This window comes from Cibotium barometz, chromosome 62, assembly GCF_041138505.1.
Source record: "Cibotium barometz isolate CiBa-2024 chromosome 62, ASM4113850v1, whole genome shotgun sequence".
In the NCBI taxonomy this organism is placed as follows: Eukaryota; Viridiplantae; Streptophyta; class Polypodiopsida; order Cyatheales; family Cibotiaceae; genus Cibotium; species Cibotium barometz.
In genome coordinates this window covers 31,429,786-31,446,520 of record NC_141107.1, presented here as the reverse complement: position 1 = coordinate 31,446,520, position 16,735 = coordinate 31,429,786, and the positions used below count along the sequence as shown (strand labels likewise).

Below are 16,735 nucleotides of genomic sequence, written 5' to 3'. Positions count from 1 at the left end.
GGTTAAGTCAACATCCACCAACAAGACTACTTGTGCCACTTCCCACCCAAAGGCTATTCAGATAACACAAAGAAGGGTTCATGGTAAAGCCTGGTGTGATCTCTTTACTGTTTTAAAAAGAACTATCCACTCATGTGGAAAGTAAGAGCACAAAACAAATTAGATTCCATCACAGTTCGACAAAGACCTTGAAAAATTTTTAAAAAATTACTGTGGGATTTTTACAAAAAAGATATGTGAAAACAAGTATCACGACTTAGGGTCTCTGAAGTCAAGACTATTGAGCCATTCCTCGATCCACCAATGTGTGCAAATTCAAACTTGAATCCCACCTAGCTAAAGCCTCCTAACACCACTTGACAACCCCACAATCAATCGTTTGGCCAAAGACATGGACCACCCATCAAGCTTGGGCCCGACGTTATCCTCCCTCAAAAGATCCCGGATATCGCGCTCTAGTTTATCTTCCAACCTTACGACTGGTGGTGGGTAAAATCCTAACCATCACAGTGGCTTCACATGCTCAAAGTCTTCATCACCAACCGACTCCATGTCATTATTGTCAGGTGACTTCTCGAAATTATTGTCCACCACTGACTCCATATATCTCCGGTGCATACAAAACATGCATGCTCAACTTGGAGAAAAGTGGTGATAGAAAGGTTATGGGGCAAAAAGAAGTGAAAGGTTAGAAAAGCTTTTAGGGTAGATGAGAGGGCGAGGACGAGATTTCTGGCAATGCGATAAGAAGGGTGTTGATAGTGTAGTCTGCACAAACCTACAAGTATGAGCCAATAAAGTGGGCAAGACTGAATTTATATGGGCAAGTGAGTTTAGAAAGAGCTAGCTTTAATTTTGTGTTTTCAGGCTTAAAAAAGAACCGCTAACTTTTTACACAAGAAAAATATTATCTTGCTTTTATTTAAAAGTCGACCCCCCTTTTTAGACTCAACATCAAAAATAATTCTCCACTCTATAATCGATCAACCCAACATTTGGCTTGAGCTTTTTTTCCAACATGCACTTTTTTTATAATGTGCCCCCTCCGTACATGGAATGTCCTATGTGGCCAGCTTTTCTTCTGTGCCCAACCGGATGTGGATAGCACTGGTCTGCCCATTCGATGTTGTGCAAGCCTTACCCGTCACATACGACGCCGCTACCTATGGCTATGCCTGGATTGGCTCAGCTAACCCCTTATGGGATGGCTTTGGGACATAGCCCTAACCAGCTCAGTCTCTTGGCTGCTACTCCACCCTCTTCATGTGCTGAATTCACGTTACCATCCGCCTTTCTTCTCGTGTGATGCAGCCACATACAGGTTGTTTTATTGCCTGACCTATAACAAAGAGCAAAAGCAAGGGGCAAAAAACTACCAACTGTGTCATGGTTTATGCTCACAGAGGGTGCGATTTTCAACCTTAGCAATGGTGCTTTTTTACCTTCGCAATAGATCCTTACACATCCGCGTGAAGGATCTCCCTTTCTTGCTTTCTCCCACATCCATGTGGAGAAACCATGGCTTTCTTACCAAAAAGCCCCTACTACGAGTGTACTATCTTGTACATCCTAGCACTTGTTAGATCCCAAACTCTGATACCAATGTAAGATCTAAACAAACCACACTCAAGGATTATCTAACTAGAAACAAAACCCTAACGAGGTTTCATAGACCTAACATCGTCATACGCATCACATGACCGCAATGGATTATGACTAATAACACCACCCAATAGTGCCTCAAACCACCCTCGAGCTTGAGGTCTAATTGTTGCAAGCCTACTTGGTATCAATGGCCCCAACCTTAGCATCCCATATCACTAGCCAAACCACCCACCTTGCAATTCCATGGCCACAAGATCGTACGCACTTCCTTGGTACCCCAAGCCACCATGTGACTACTTGACCTCTTGTGTCTAATAAGTGACCCTAAGGTCACGTACATAGTAATAACCCAACAATTATTGAGCCTTGCTTTATTCATAAGATTTTAGCCATTATTAGCCCTTGGCTATTAATTATAAGCTCTTAGCCAATCTAGACTGAATCTTGCTTGTAGCCCATGTGTGAACCCGCGAAGTCCACATGCCCAAGCTAAGCCTTATCTCAAATCGTGAGTTAACCCTAAGCCTCATACTTCGATTAGCACACACCCCTAGCCCTAATCCTAGGCTTGTCATGACGTAACAAGTATGGTCAATCCTTTATCACCAAAAAGGTTCCATTAAGAGCTGCAAGGTTTCACCTTATCAGCTCAACATTTGAGATCCACCGAGAGTAACATAAGGCCAATTATATATTCTTTTCTCAAGTTACATACTAAGAAATAAAGCCTTTATGCTGGTCATCTATCTTTTTCACTTTCTTTAAGTTGCCTTGGAGTATGAAGCAACTAGTTTAATGATGTTTTTGCTAACCACATTTTATTTCATGAAGACATGCAATTAAATTAGATTCCATATTATTCGAACATGATACCTCTTCTTTGCGAGGCATGGATGCTATTGCTAGGTTATAGCTCAAGAGGAAACTAACCAAGTAAACTATTGTCCCCCAAGATTTGAGCATAGTAAAAGCTATCATCCATGTTCCACGAAGTAATGCCCCCTTAGAACACAAAACTATGTAAGATAGTAAGAGCGTGCAAAAAAAGGGGGTAGCTTAGCCCTTCAACTCTAACAAGCTCTCTTTATACATTTGCTTTTCGGCATGCAAAAGTAAGTGTTCAATAATCAAGCTTATCTACATCAAGTTTATTAGATTTAGATGAAAAACTCACTTGATCAACACCGCATATGAATTTTTCATTCAAGCCTATGTTCAACATAAGGTTGCCGTCAAGAAACTTTGTACATGTGACAACTCAAACCACCTACTCTGAGAGTGAAAGGGGCAGGGAGGGACAGAGAGTGAGAGAGAGAGAGAGAGAGAGAGAGAGAGAGAGAGTGAGTGTGTGTGTGTGTGTGTGTGTGTGTGTGTGTACGCACTCCTAAATTACCCATTCTACAGTTTGTCCCGACTTAACGTAACATTCTCTTGGCTTGTAAGTGGGGCATTTAGTCTGCCTCCTGAATACCAGCAAAACATGTTCACGCACTCCTACATTAAGCCACTCCACAGTTTGCACCATTACTTAGCATTATCTTGGCATAAAACATAGGGCATTTGGCCTGCCTCCTCAGAACCTGCAGAACCTTACTCCACACTATTGTGAAAAAGGATTGGCACACAAGCTACAACATTTTGCTGATCTTGCTGCTGCTGCGAAAACTTTAGATTTGAATAATGATTATAAGAGAAGCCACATACTCAAAACAAAATTCATTTGCATGGCATCAGAATGACATCATGCATCCTTCATGTCACTGGTCATCGAACCAATGAGAGAACTCTCTCCTCATTTGCATGTCTGGACCTCATGAATATATTATGGAGATCATTGATATACTGTGGAGTACCTTACCAAGCTCATCGATATATTATGCAGATCATTGATATATTATGGAATACCTTACCAAACTCCCAACTTGTTAATTTTTGTCAGTTCACCACAACCTTTTTTTTTTCATGAGGTCTTATTCCATTCCTAGTCACACACGGGAATTTCACCCGGCTACACACACCATACTAACCACACACCCCCGAGAACCACAAGGGGGTACCAATAGCAGCGCACTCTCAATTAATATTAACTAGTAGGCCATTGAACATATGCTCGTTTCCACTCTACTTCACAACACCAGCAAGCATTCATTGCATGAGCTTTCTCATTAATAAACCTACGTTGTTAATGGTATCTTCGTAATTCGTAGATGATGACAATGAATATTGTACTAACAAACCATCCTCATGCCTAATCATAAAAATCGCACTCCCAAACTAATTATGAAAAACTATTTTTTCCTGTGTTTGGTGTATTGAACAGGAAAAAAAAAAAAGCGTACGACCGACTTCTTACTCTCTTTTAGTCATTTCACTTAAGCCGACAGTCTTCTACGGCCCTTGGCAAACCTGCGTGCTAGGATTCTCCGGCCTCCTACTGTTGCTTTCCTGAAAATGTAGGAATCATATTTATAAATTTTACAACAAAAAAATCGCTTTCAAGAAACATATGTACTACCAACCTATTTCAGTTCTATATTTTCCCATGATGAACCCCAACGTTACTATACCTGATATGGCTGGTCAGCTTATTCAGTCACACAAGCTCTCTCTCTATCTCTCTCTCTCTCTCTCTCACACACACACACACACAGCCGTCCTTTAGTATTTCCCGCAAGGTGCAGATTACCTGCCTCTCATCAATTCAGCACCTTTAGATACTTTTGCTAAGCAACCCTGCCTTGGCCCAGCTCAGCCCAAATCAGCTCAAAACCACAGGCCAACAAAGTTCGTGTAATTTGTCTCTTTAGGAACGAGGCAAGAAGATACAATGGATAATAAAATGGAAGATCTGTTTTTCACCTGCTCTTTTCACTAGTCCCTCATTGTGAGCGCCTAAATAATTGCATGAACTCATTTCTGCCATGGACGTTGCTTGGATTTTAAAGCCCATTTATCTGCAAATTTCCAACACGGGGTTGGCCCCCTGACAATGGAGATCAAGTAGGTAAGTGCATGGCTAATGAGTAACTCATTTGTTCGTTACAATGTGTACTGCTTTATGTGTTTTGTACAAAATTCGTAGGAATGACAAACCATGGAGTCTGTCCCATGGATGAGTGTGGAGAATTGCTGGTCAGGCGCTTGTCATCCCGACTTCTCCTCTCCTAGCAAAGGACCGGTGTTTGTTATTCGAGACCTTTTTGTGGTTGAACATGATAAGATTGCGTTGGAGCAGTCTTGAACCAAGCAGGTCATGTTGTGGCCTATGAATGTCAAAGACAACAAGGAAGTAGATGCAGACCCCTGAGCTATGCGGTTTCTATGGGTTTCCATATAGATTTCACTTTGATGAAGGATCCTTATGCTACCAAAGAGGATTTCAAAGACGTTTTGGAACAGATTGTAGAATAGAGATTTGGTGACTTTTTTATGTCATCAAGTAGGGTTTTCTTATGATGCAAACCCAGGTTATGTGTGACACAAGGAATTGAGGCCAAAGTAATGGACGAGTACTATGCTCCTCTCTACATGGGGCATAGAGACACCTTGACTACACTTCAAGCTTTGCAGAGCTGCTTCTATTGGTCTACTATGAGAAAGGACATTGAGCTTTATGATTCGAAAATGTTTGGTTTGTCAGAAGGTCAAGTTTGATCGACAAACACCAGCATGACTATTTCACCCATTGAATGCTCTATGGGAGAATATTGCTATGGATTTTTATCTTTGGATTGCCAAAGTTAGGGAATGATGGTATATGGACCTCTTCAGGAAACCAAGAAGATCTACCATGTTACCCAGATAAGCCTGTATTGGAAGATCCACCAGTGTGGAAGAGCCAAAACAGATTGAGTTTCATTCTATGAGAAAAAGAGGAAAGACAATGGTCATATTATTCGCTATTAAATCCCAGAGAAGTACTTCAACCACTATCGAGATATACTTCGAGTTTATTTCTCCTTATAATGATTACTTGGTGTATTGGATTTCATAGTTGGGCGGTCAATACGACCAGATTGCCCAAATGACTATGCAAGAATTCTCGGGCGATCCTAGTGAGCAGATGACCTTGAGCGAGACTCGAGAGTCTGCGTGGTTTCCCTCAGGTACCAGATGGCTCAACACGGTTTCGATGAAACCAGCTAGGACAATCCATGAACAAGAGGATCATTACTTGTGCACTGCATATACTGATATATGTTTGAATTTCTTTGACTTTGTGTGTTGTTTTTGATGTGTAGAGAATGCTTGGATTTATGGCATGTGATAGTCCACTGGGCTCGAGACTACCTGGCCAGTACCTGTTATGAGACTGATAGAAAACACTGTAGTTAATAGGCATTAAGGTTAAAGTAAAAGGGATGTAGATGCAAGCCCAAAGGCCAGTACCTGTTATGAGACTGATAGAAAACACTGTAGTTAATAGGCATTAAGGTTAAAGTAAAAGGGATGTAGATGCAAGCCCAAAGGCCACAAAAGTAGACGCTCCCTTCTAGGGGTAGTTGGGGAGACATTGGATAGTGAAAGGACCATGCCTAGATAATGAAAGGTGAAGGGGCTGAAGTTGGAAGATCATGCATCCCTTAGGCCTATATAGCCATGTGTTTAGGGTCCATTTGGAATATGGTTGGATGGAGAATCAAAGTTCTAGTCTTACAAGTCCTCAAGCTTATAATGCAAGGAGCATTACATTGGTATCAGTGCTAAGTTCTATCTCTTTCATGTTTCCATAAATTCATTGCTAGCTCTAATCTCTACTTCTTAATCTCTCCTCTATTTATTTCCATATGCTAATCCTTAATCTCTTCTCTATTGATTTTCATAATCCTCATATTCCTCAAATCTTCTCCATATAAATACTTATTACTTAATAGATTGGACATACCTCTTGCCTAATTGATTGAGCATACCTCTTGCCTAATAAATTGGACATACTTTGGAGATTCTACATGAAGCAAGTGGAGTACATGCCAACCTTGAAGAATCATTGAAGGAAATATCAACAAGGAGGAATCAACGGAATTGTTCTTCACATCATTTAAGACAATTCATAATTACCCAACCAAGTAAGGTCGTTGTGTTGCATCTTTTTTGCTTTGTAAGAAACTTTCCATTTTACTTATTATTAGAGTAAATAGCTTCTCAAGATGGGAAGGATGAAAATGGGGAGAAGGGAGAAAACCCAATGTCCTCTTGAGGATATTACAAAAACAAATGAAATAGATATGCAAGATTTAGATCTTAATGAGTATGAGGATACAGAAATAAAGGAAATGAAAGAAAAAATCTCTATATATAGAGAATAAACTTGAACAATCATTGAAGGAAATATCAACAAGGAGGAATCAACAGAATTGTTTCTTACATCATTTAAGACAATTCATAATTACCCAACCAAGTAAGGTCGTTGTGTTACATCTTTGTTGCTTTTGTAAGAAACTTTCCATTTTACTTATTGTTAGAGTAAATGGCTTCTCAGGGTGGGAAGGATGAAAATGGGGAGAAGGGAGAAAACCCAATGTCCTCTTTTCACATGGAAGAGGATATTACAAAAACAAATGAAATAGATATGCAAGATTTAGATCTTAATGAGTATGAGGATATAGAAATGAAGGAAATGAAAGAAAAAATCTCTAATATAGAGAATAAACTTAAGAAAATGATGGGTCTTCTTAGCTCCTTAATGAGAGGAAAAGGATTGGGAGTAAAAGAAATATCTAAAAATAATATCGATGAGGGAAGGGAAAAAACACTAGAAATTCTCAAGGATTGAATGAAACCATAGTTGAAGAGGGTCCCAAAACTAGAGACAAGGATATGGTGTTCAAAGATTTAAAAGCACTCACTTTTAGTGGACAAGAGAAGGAGAGAAATAAAGATGCAGTCCATATTTTTCTACAAAAATGGTAAGATTTGCATCTTTTAAGAAATGTACTTGATCATAACCGTCCCATTGAAGCTAGTCTATCCTTACAAGGCAAAGCTTATAAATGGTAGATGAGTTTAGTGGAGGCTAGGCAAGTATCCAATTCTTTGGATTCATTCAAGGAATTGTCCTTAAAGGAATATCTTCTTGAAAATGAAGAAGATCAGAATTGGGAGGAGTGGGATAATTGTTCTATGAAACAAAAGAATTTAAATCTCACTCAATATATAGCTTGCTATAGAGAAATTATCTTAAAACTTAAGGACATAGACAATTTTCAAAAAGTAATAGGCTTCATTAGAGGCCTAAAAAGGGAGTAGAAGAAGGAAGTTCGCTTCAAATAGTCAAAAAAACTTAGACGAGGCTATAAGATTTGCAAAAAAAAAAATGACGATACCATGGGTGATGGTAATCGTAAAGAAAAAGATAAAAAAAATTTCATATAAGCCTCATAGAGAAAATTTTAGTTCTCAAAAAAGAAAGGGTTTTTTCTTTAAAAAAGATGAACCTTCAAAAAAGCAAAAATCCAATCCTAGTAAGTTTCTAAAAAAGCAAGATTTTGAGAGAGCGATTAAGGAAAAACTTTGTTTCTCTTGTCTTGAGCTGGGACATGATAAAAAGTATTGTCCTAAGTCCCAAGGATAAGAACTTACTCGGAATGGTAATGATAAACCTAAAAGAAAATCATTCAAGTGTTAACACTTAAGGATTCTCCTAAGTATAAATTGATCGAGGTTTGTCATTCTGATGAAAAGCTTTGTTGTATGGTGGCAATATCTATGTGGGAACCATCATTTGGACCACATGATTTGGTTCGAGTACATGAAAATATTAAAGATAAAAAAGTTTTCCTCATAGATGATACGGCCACAAATAACTTTTTAAATTACAACTTGGTTAAGAAACTTAAGTTGCCTCAAGTCCCAAGTTCTCATAAGTATATAGTATTATTAGCCAATGGGTATGATAAAGATGAGTGAGATATTGTGGTAAACCAAGTTGGAATAAAGATTCAAGAGTATGAAGTACTTCTGGATTTTCAAGTGATGTGTCTGTCAACCGCAGATGTAATTCTTGGGAGAGAATGGTTATTTTCATCGGGGGAAACACTTTCGAGAAGCTATTTGCATGATACACTAACATTTGAGCATAAAGGAAAATTTATTACATTGCAAGGAGAGCACAATTTACCATCTTCTCCTTTGATATGTAATATTGAGCTCCAAAAGCTTCATCAAGAGAATGAAATAGAACAAATGTTTTTCTGTTATGCAATGCCTCAGTTTAAAAACCATTGTGAAAAGTTTGATTCGTGTATTTGTGAAGTAATTAATTCTTCTTTGAACAATTTATTAGAAGAATTTAAAGATGTTTTTCCGAAAACATTGCCAAAAAGTTTTCCTCCGGATAGAGGGATAGATCATTCCATAGAAGTTTTAAAGGATTCAAAGCCAATTAGTAAGCCACTTTATACAGTAAGTTTAACTAAAAGACAAGAAGTTGAAAAGCATTTGAAAATATTTAAAACAAGGCTTTATTAGGCTAAGTAAGTCTCCTTGGACTTTACCAATATTATTGGTGAAGAAAAAAGATGGATCTATGCACTTGTGCATAGATTATCATGGATTGAATGCAATCACAATAAAAATATAAATTTCCTATTCCCAGGATAGATAGTTATTTGATCAACTCAAAGGTGCTAAATATTTTAGTAAGATAGATTTAAGGTCTGGATATCATCAAGTAAGAATTAGAATTGAAGATGTGTCAAAAACAGCATTTAGGACATCTTTTGGATACTATGAGTTTTTAGTTATGCCTTTTCGTCTAACTAATGCTCCTGCTACTTTTATGACCATGATGAACACTATACTTCATCCTTATTTAGGAAAGTTTGTGGTGGTTTTTATTGATAATATATTAATCTTTAGTGTCATGTGCATCACAGATGCCATGGACATTTCTAGGGCTAGATCCAGAAGAGGCAAACAGATAAAGACCATGAACCAGTAGAAGATGGACATGGAGCAGGACTTGGAGCAAAGCATGGATCAGAGGGGCTGTCGGCTGCAAGAAAGAGGATGCTGGTTGCCAGAGTAGCTGTCGGCTGATGTCAGTAAAGTGGGCAGCAGCAGGCGCATCAAGGAATATGGAAGAGATCCAGTCGGCTGCATTAAATGGATTTTAATGAACTATTAACTGGCCGACCAGCAGTCGGCCAGTTTCCCATGTAATCCAAGGGGCTATAAATAGCCCCCCTTGCTCTATGGTTTAGGCATTCAAACCCACTAGGGGTTGGGATCACTAGAGGTCCCATAGGGGACAGATTTTAGGGTTAACCACCTTTTCAAGAGGGCAGCCAAGGGCTGCAAAGATAAGTATATACTGAATTTTCCAGCACTTCTCACTCTCTCTCTCTACTCTCTCTCTACCTGCGTTTTTGCATCAGATGGTGCGTTTTTGCATCAGAAGGTTTTCAAGAGTGTTTAGGGCTGAAAGAAGACTACCCAGAGCTTACGCATGTTACATTGGTATCAGAGCTTAGGTCATCCTAGGACAGTTCTTAGTTTATATTTGGTGCATGCTGAATTAGGGTTTCTGAAATTAGGGTTTGCGTTTTAGGGTTTACGAGCAAGATTAGGGTTTACGTTTTTGCGTTAAATCTGCATTTTTGCATCAACTTTTTGCTCATTTTCAGCATAGTATAGTGCTAGAAAGTCTAGTTTTCAGCCTAGCATGATCCTAGGGAGTTTAGAAAGCATGTAGAACTCTAAAGTTAGGGTTTTTGGGCTGATTACAACAGGAAAAACAGCAAAATAATATCATGAGTTCAGAGGCAATGGACGATGACTTTCTCACGACTTTGCAGAGTCGTCGAAGACGGGAAGATGAACGATACAAAAGGGAACAAGAACGCTATGCTCAGTATGAACAAATCATCGTTGGGGCCAGGTTTAGGCAACAACTCATAGAAAAGCTTCAAGAAGAGATGCGTCAAGACCCACTTCTATACGAGCAAAGATGGACACAACTCAAGGAGACATGGGCAAAATTCATGGCAGCATCAACAAAGGCCAAGAAGGAATCACCTAGGGTTGTAAAGCAGCCCATGACCGAGAGCGTTTACCCAACGAAAAGAGAGCTTCTAAGACAAGAGTTCTCGGGAGACGTGATCACAGAAAGAGGTGTTTCCGAGGAGGTGCCATTACCCGGGATGCACATGCCAGAACCAGAACCAAAGCCAAAGCTAGAGCCAGAAGCCAAACCAAAACCAGAACCAGAGCTCGCGCAAGTGGATCTTTCCAAATCCTATTTGGAGGAGGATGAGGTCAACCCAATAGTTCCCAAGGAGGTGGTTTTCTCCAAATCCTATTTGGAGAAGGATGAGGTCATCTCGACAATTTCAGAGGAGTTTTCAGAAGATCTAAAGACCAAGCCAGAGAACTTGAAGACCAAGTTAGAGAACTTGGGGATTGAGCCGATGGATATGAAGTGCAATCTTCAATTGGACCAAAACGGAATCGGAGCAAAGGTGTATGGATTACCCCAGTGCTCCAAGCTTAGCAAAAGGGGATGTCATGTGCATCTGTTCATGCCAATGCTCATAGACATGTATATTCTCATAAGCAAATATATGGGTAGATTTAGGGGCAGATTTAGAGCAGATTTTGCAGCCCTACAAGCTCCCGGAAGTGCCCAAGACATAGCCCAATGGTTGGGACACCTTTTGGGCATAGTTTGGACACAAAATATGACTGTTTGGACAATGTTTTGTGGGGAAAATAGGCAAAACCGACTTGATTACGAATTCATTCCTTTTTCCTATAAATAGGATCATTAGGCATTCATTAGAATGATCATTCAAAGATCAAGAGGATCCATTTGTCAGAGTCTGCAAGGCAACAAGGACACAGTGGTGGATCAATAGGAGCTTCTCTTGTTCGATTGCAAGTAGAGGGTTGCAAGGATCTTTGGTATGCATCATGAAGCTGTGAATCAGCAAGATCATTGTATATATAGCATGTTTTGGCAATATATAGTAGATTAGGTCTCTCTCTCTCCTTCTCTTTTGTGTCTTTGCTAAACATAGGATTAGCGTTATCTTCTTTGCTTAGCGTTAATCAGAGCATCAGGCTCAGCAAAGCTAAACACTGATTCAGTCCCAGATGATGGTGTACAGGTCCAAGGTACAGGAAAGTACACGGATTCGAAGCCCAAGGCGGGAACACAGATCGGGAAGAACTCCCAGGAGGTTTGTTGGTGGTGTTCCACAGTGCCAGATGGGGATGGCAGTTCCGTGAGCCAGATAGGTTCTCAGGTAACGGTCCCAAGGGAGGTTGATCCTCCAAGGGTGATGTGAGAGTGCCAGACTCAGTTCCAGGAACGAAGACCAAGACGGTGTTCAGAGTCAGGCAGGAATGGATGGTGGACTAGAGGAAGACCAGATGCATAGATCTTCATCAGAGACAGAGTGGTTTGGAGAACATGCCGCGTTTTCAGAGAAAAAGGTTTGCCAGGGATGGATGATGACAGAGGGACTTCAGGACAGGATTGGGATGATGACAGTCATCCAAGAGCAGGTTGGATTCCCGTCATCAAGTTTAGCAGAGGGGGATGTCATGTGCATCACAGATGCCATGGACATTTCTAGGGCTAGATCCAGAAGAGGCAAACAGATAAAGACCATGAACCAGTAGAAGATGGACATGGAGCAGGACTTGGAGCAAAGCATGGATCAGAGGGGCTGTCGGCTGCAAGAAAGAGGATGCTGGTTGCCAGAGTAGCTGTCGGCTGATGTCAGTAAAGTGGGCAGCAGCAGGCGCATCAAGGAATATGGAAGAGATCCAGTCGGCTGCATTAAATGGATTTTAATGAACTATTAACTGGCCGACCAGCAGTCGGCCAGTTTCCCATGTAATCCAAGGGGCTATAAATAGCCCCCCTTGCTCTATGGTTTAGGCATTCAAACCCACTAGGGGTTGGGATCACTAGAGGTCCCATAGGGGACAGATTTTAGGGTTAACCACCTTTTCAAGAGGGCAGCCAAGGGCTGCAAAGATAAGTATATATTGAATTTTCCAGCACTTCTCACTCTCTCTCTCTACTCTCTCTCTACCTGCGTTTTTGCATCAGATGGTGCGTTTTTGCATCAGAAGGTTTTCAAGAGTGTTTAGGACTGAAAGAAGACTACCCAGAGCTTCCGCGTGTTACATTTAGTCAAAATGAACAAGAACATATTGAGCACCTTAGAAGAGTATTTCAATTATTGAGAAAAAACAAATTATTTGCTAAAAAATCTACATGTGATTTCTTCAAAAAATAAGTGCAATATCTTGGACACGGTGTGTTTGAGGAAGGGATTTGTATGGATCCTGATAAAGTTGAAGCTATATTGAGATGAAAGGCTCCATCTAATATACATGAGTTACAAACCTTTTTAGGACTTGTTGGGCTTTATCGAAAGTTTACACGGAATTATGCTAAGATAACTATTCCAATGAGGAACCAACTTAAAGGAAAAGGAAAATAATTTAGTTGGACTCATGATTAACAAACTAGTTTTGAAAAATTAAATGTAGCAATAGCTACTACTCCTATTTTGCAAATAGTGGATCCAAATGAATCATTTATATTGGACTAGTAATTTTGCTATAGGAACACTATTATTGCAGAAGAGAAGACCCGTTGCATTTGAAAGTAAAAAGTTAGACAAAGCTCAAAGTAACTATTCAACTTATGAGAAAAAACCATTTGCAATTGTGCATGCTCTTAAAAAGTGACGTCATTATTTGTATGGTGCCAATTTTAAAGTATTATATAACCATGAAAGTCTTACATAGTTAAGTACTCAAAAGGAGTTAAAAGGTAGGAAGGCTAGATACGCTGAAATCCTACAAGAGTTTGATTTTCAAATTAGATATAGAAAAGGAAAATTAATGTCGTGGGCAAATGCTCTAAGTCGAGCACCCATGATAAATGAGTTGAGTTTTACTCAACTAGAAATTGAGTTGCTGGCTCACTTAAAAGGAAAATGTGCTAATGATCCTAACTACCAAGTAGTTTGAAATTACTTGATTAAAAAAGATAACTCTGAAATAGAGAGTAAAGAAAATGTAGCTGCTAGTGATAAAAGAGTGTCACTTTAAAAAGATAGTGGTTCAAAGGAATCACTTAAAGAAGGGTCAATAAGTAAAAAAGATCGTTGGAAATTTTTTCCCATCGATAATGAGTACTTGTTATATAAAGGTTGCATTTGTGTATCAAAAGAAGAAAATATTCGTGAGTATTTTTTACTAGAATATCATGACAATCCAAGTGCAGGGCACCCGGGAATTTCTAACACCTATACACTTGTTAAAAGACAGTTTTATTGGACAGGTTTAAAGAAGGACGTCCAAAATTATGTAATAAAATGCCCTGAGTGCCAAGTCAACAACCACTACAAATACCTGAGGGTAAGTAGGAAAGTATTTCTATAGATTTCATAGTAGGACTACCCCAAACGAGTAGAGGTCATGATTCAGTGTGGGTATCAGTGGATAGGTTAACCAAGTTGGTACAATTAATACCAACTAAAAAAGAAGTAAAAACACCAGAATTGGCTAGAATGTTAGTTAGACACTAAACTTAGTATGAGTACGTCTGAACAACCACAAAGCGATGGACAAACAGAAAGGGTTAATCATAAGCAAAATAATTGGAATGAGTATCTTCCATTATTAGAATTTGCTCATAATAGTGCTAAACATTATGCTCTACTGGTTTTAGTCCATTCATGCTAATGTATGGATTTCAACCTAGAGCACCTATAGCTGTTGGATTACAAAAAGAAAACTTGCAGAGTGTAAAAGACTTTCTCAAAGACATGCAAGACATGTTAAACGTTGCAAGAAGCAATGTTAAAAGAGCGTAGGATCATTCTATTAGTTATCAGAAAGATAAAAGAAGACCAATTAAGCTTAAAGAAGGTGATTTAGTCTATGTAAAAGTTTCTGAAAAGTCGAAAACTTTAAAAAGTGAAAAATTCTGTAACATGCAGCGGAATTATTCGTAATTAAGGATCCTGTCACACAAATGCTCACACCGCCTTCTGTATCCTGAGTTTCGCGAGTTTAGTAATCCACTTTATGACTTCAAACTTTAAGAGATTTGACAGAGAGAGAGATAGAAATTATACACCATATGGGGTCTCGAATTACCCACTGAAGGGCTCCCTATCCCGTTACCGGAATAGTATTTGCTTTATTACTTTGAAGAGACTGACTGTAGAGTGACGATAAGCCAAACGCAAGATCTCGAAGGACCAAGAGTCTGGCTGAGCTGTACACGGTTGTAGAAGCACCAATGATGTCCAATCTCGAGCCTATGAACTCTTCCCAATGGATGTAGGAAGGCTACAAATCTGAGGCTGAGAGAAGGGACTCATTGGGACTGTTCTAGGCTATGTATGAATGCTGAAAATGAGTATGAATGCTGAGTTTTACCTTCACCAAGTGGCTGTAGCAAAACGATGCAAACATGGATGCTGAAAACGCAAGGTGCTCTATGGGGTTGAATGTTGTAGATGCTGCGTTTTGCTGAATACAAGCTGAATGCTCAAGCGTTGTTGCTCCTATATGCTGATGGATGAAACGCTGAATTCTCTAATCGCTTATGCTCCTTGTGCTAAAGGCTCCAAGCATTGAGGTCTTTAAGGCTGAGTATGATATGAATGAATGAATGAATGATATGCTCAACTATTTATATGGACACTTTATGCTGGTCGGTTGGCTGAAGGGCTGGCTGATAAATAGATAAACAATGCAAAAATGCCCATTAAATGCTATGAATGATGGAAAAAATACTGGATAAATCCTAATAAATGCTAGATGTTATCTGAAGGCTTTTGTAATGGTTTATATGCAATGGATGAATGTTGTGCATTATGAAGAGTGCTTTCTAATGCAAACCCTAAGGCTTCTCCTAACTCTACATGCATGAATGCGTCTTTTCAAGTGGGTTAAGGGACTTGGACTGACTCACTGACTGTCTAAGGCTGAGAATGACCTACGTAGCTCGTGCTTGACTTATCCTGGACTGAGGATTACAATGGGATCACGACGTACCACAAATATCATCCTAAAAGGAACTAATTCTGTACAATGTTGCACTGATGATGATGAGCCAGCTTGTCACCATGCACTACAGTGCAGAGTGCATGTGACATTCCCTCCTGCTTAGCTTCATGGCTTCCAAGTAGTCCGCCAACAACTAGGGGTACTCTTAAAAGAACTCCTCATCTAGCCATACGGCTTCTGTTAGCATTATTCATCTCGTGGTAGTGTGCCCAAGTTGTGTATCAGGGGTGCCAAGATTTATCCTAAGCAGCACCATATTTTTCCCTCTGTTCATGGCCCTTGGTTGTAGGGTTGGCCACCCATTTTTCACATGTTTATTTTGTCCAGTCATGGGTCTTTTTTCTAGAGCAAGTCGGCCAGCTCCAGTAGGGGCTATATAAGGCCAAGCTCTTACTCACTTGTAGACACCTTGACAGAGGCTTCCAAGCCCGGGTCCTCCCTTATGGGAGTAGTTGTTCATCATGCCCTCACCTACGAGGACCACCCCTTGCACAGGGCTGTTTGTATCATTGCTTCTTCATCATTATGTAGATTCGTTTTCTTTCTCTCTATGTCTCTGTCTCACGCTTTCCGCCGCGCACTTTTGACATGGTATCAGAGCACTAGGTTGAGGCTCTTCTACAGAAGGTGTTCTGGCGTTTTTTCTAAGTAAAGGATTTCTGCGTTTTTTGATACTACTGGTTGCAAAGGAGGGAGCGTTTTGGTCTTTGTCTTGGGCGGCTGGAGGAGGTACAGGGCAGCCCCTACTGGCTGCATTTTCTGCAAGCCTAGGGCGGCCAGAGTAGGTACTCTTCTAGCTGCATTTTCTGTCCTTGTGAACAGGTGAAGGGCAGCCAGCATGGCTGCGTTTTTCTCCAGAGGGGGTGCTGGGCAGCATGCCTGCATTTTCTTCCAGAGGAGGAGGTGCTGGGCAACCTGGCTGCGTTCTTTCTCAGAGGAGATGCTGGGCAGCATGGCAACGTTTTTCTCCAGAGGGGGTGCTGGGCAGCATGGCTGCGTTTTCCCCCAGAGGAGGTGCTGAAGGTGCTGTTTTTTCCTCTTCCCTCTCTTCTTCTTGGTACACGTGCTGCCGGCTGGTTACAGCAGC

At 40.1% G+C, this 16,735-nt stretch overlaps 1 protein-coding gene across 2 annotated transcripts in view; it reads right to left on the bottom strand.

Annotated features, from left to right (window-relative positions):
- Positions 1-3,749: 3,749 nt before the first annotated feature.
- LOC147604364 (uncharacterized) overlaps positions 3,750-16,735 on the bottom strand; it is a 43,979-nt gene continuing 30,993 nt past the window's right edge. Inside the window, exons 4-5 of one of the 2 annotated variants that reach the window (XM_086795358.1) lie at positions 4,125-4,172; positions 3,750-4,050 (exon numbers count right to left, since the gene is read on the bottom strand). In XM_086795358.1, coding sequence (XP_086651484.1) covers positions 4,136-4,172 — 37 coding nt within the window. In that variant the 3' untranslated portion in view covers positions 3,750-4,050; positions 4,125-4,135. The remainder of the gene's footprint in view (positions 4,051-4,124; positions 4,173-16,735) is intronic. The other variant, XM_086795357.1, reaches the window with a different exon arrangement.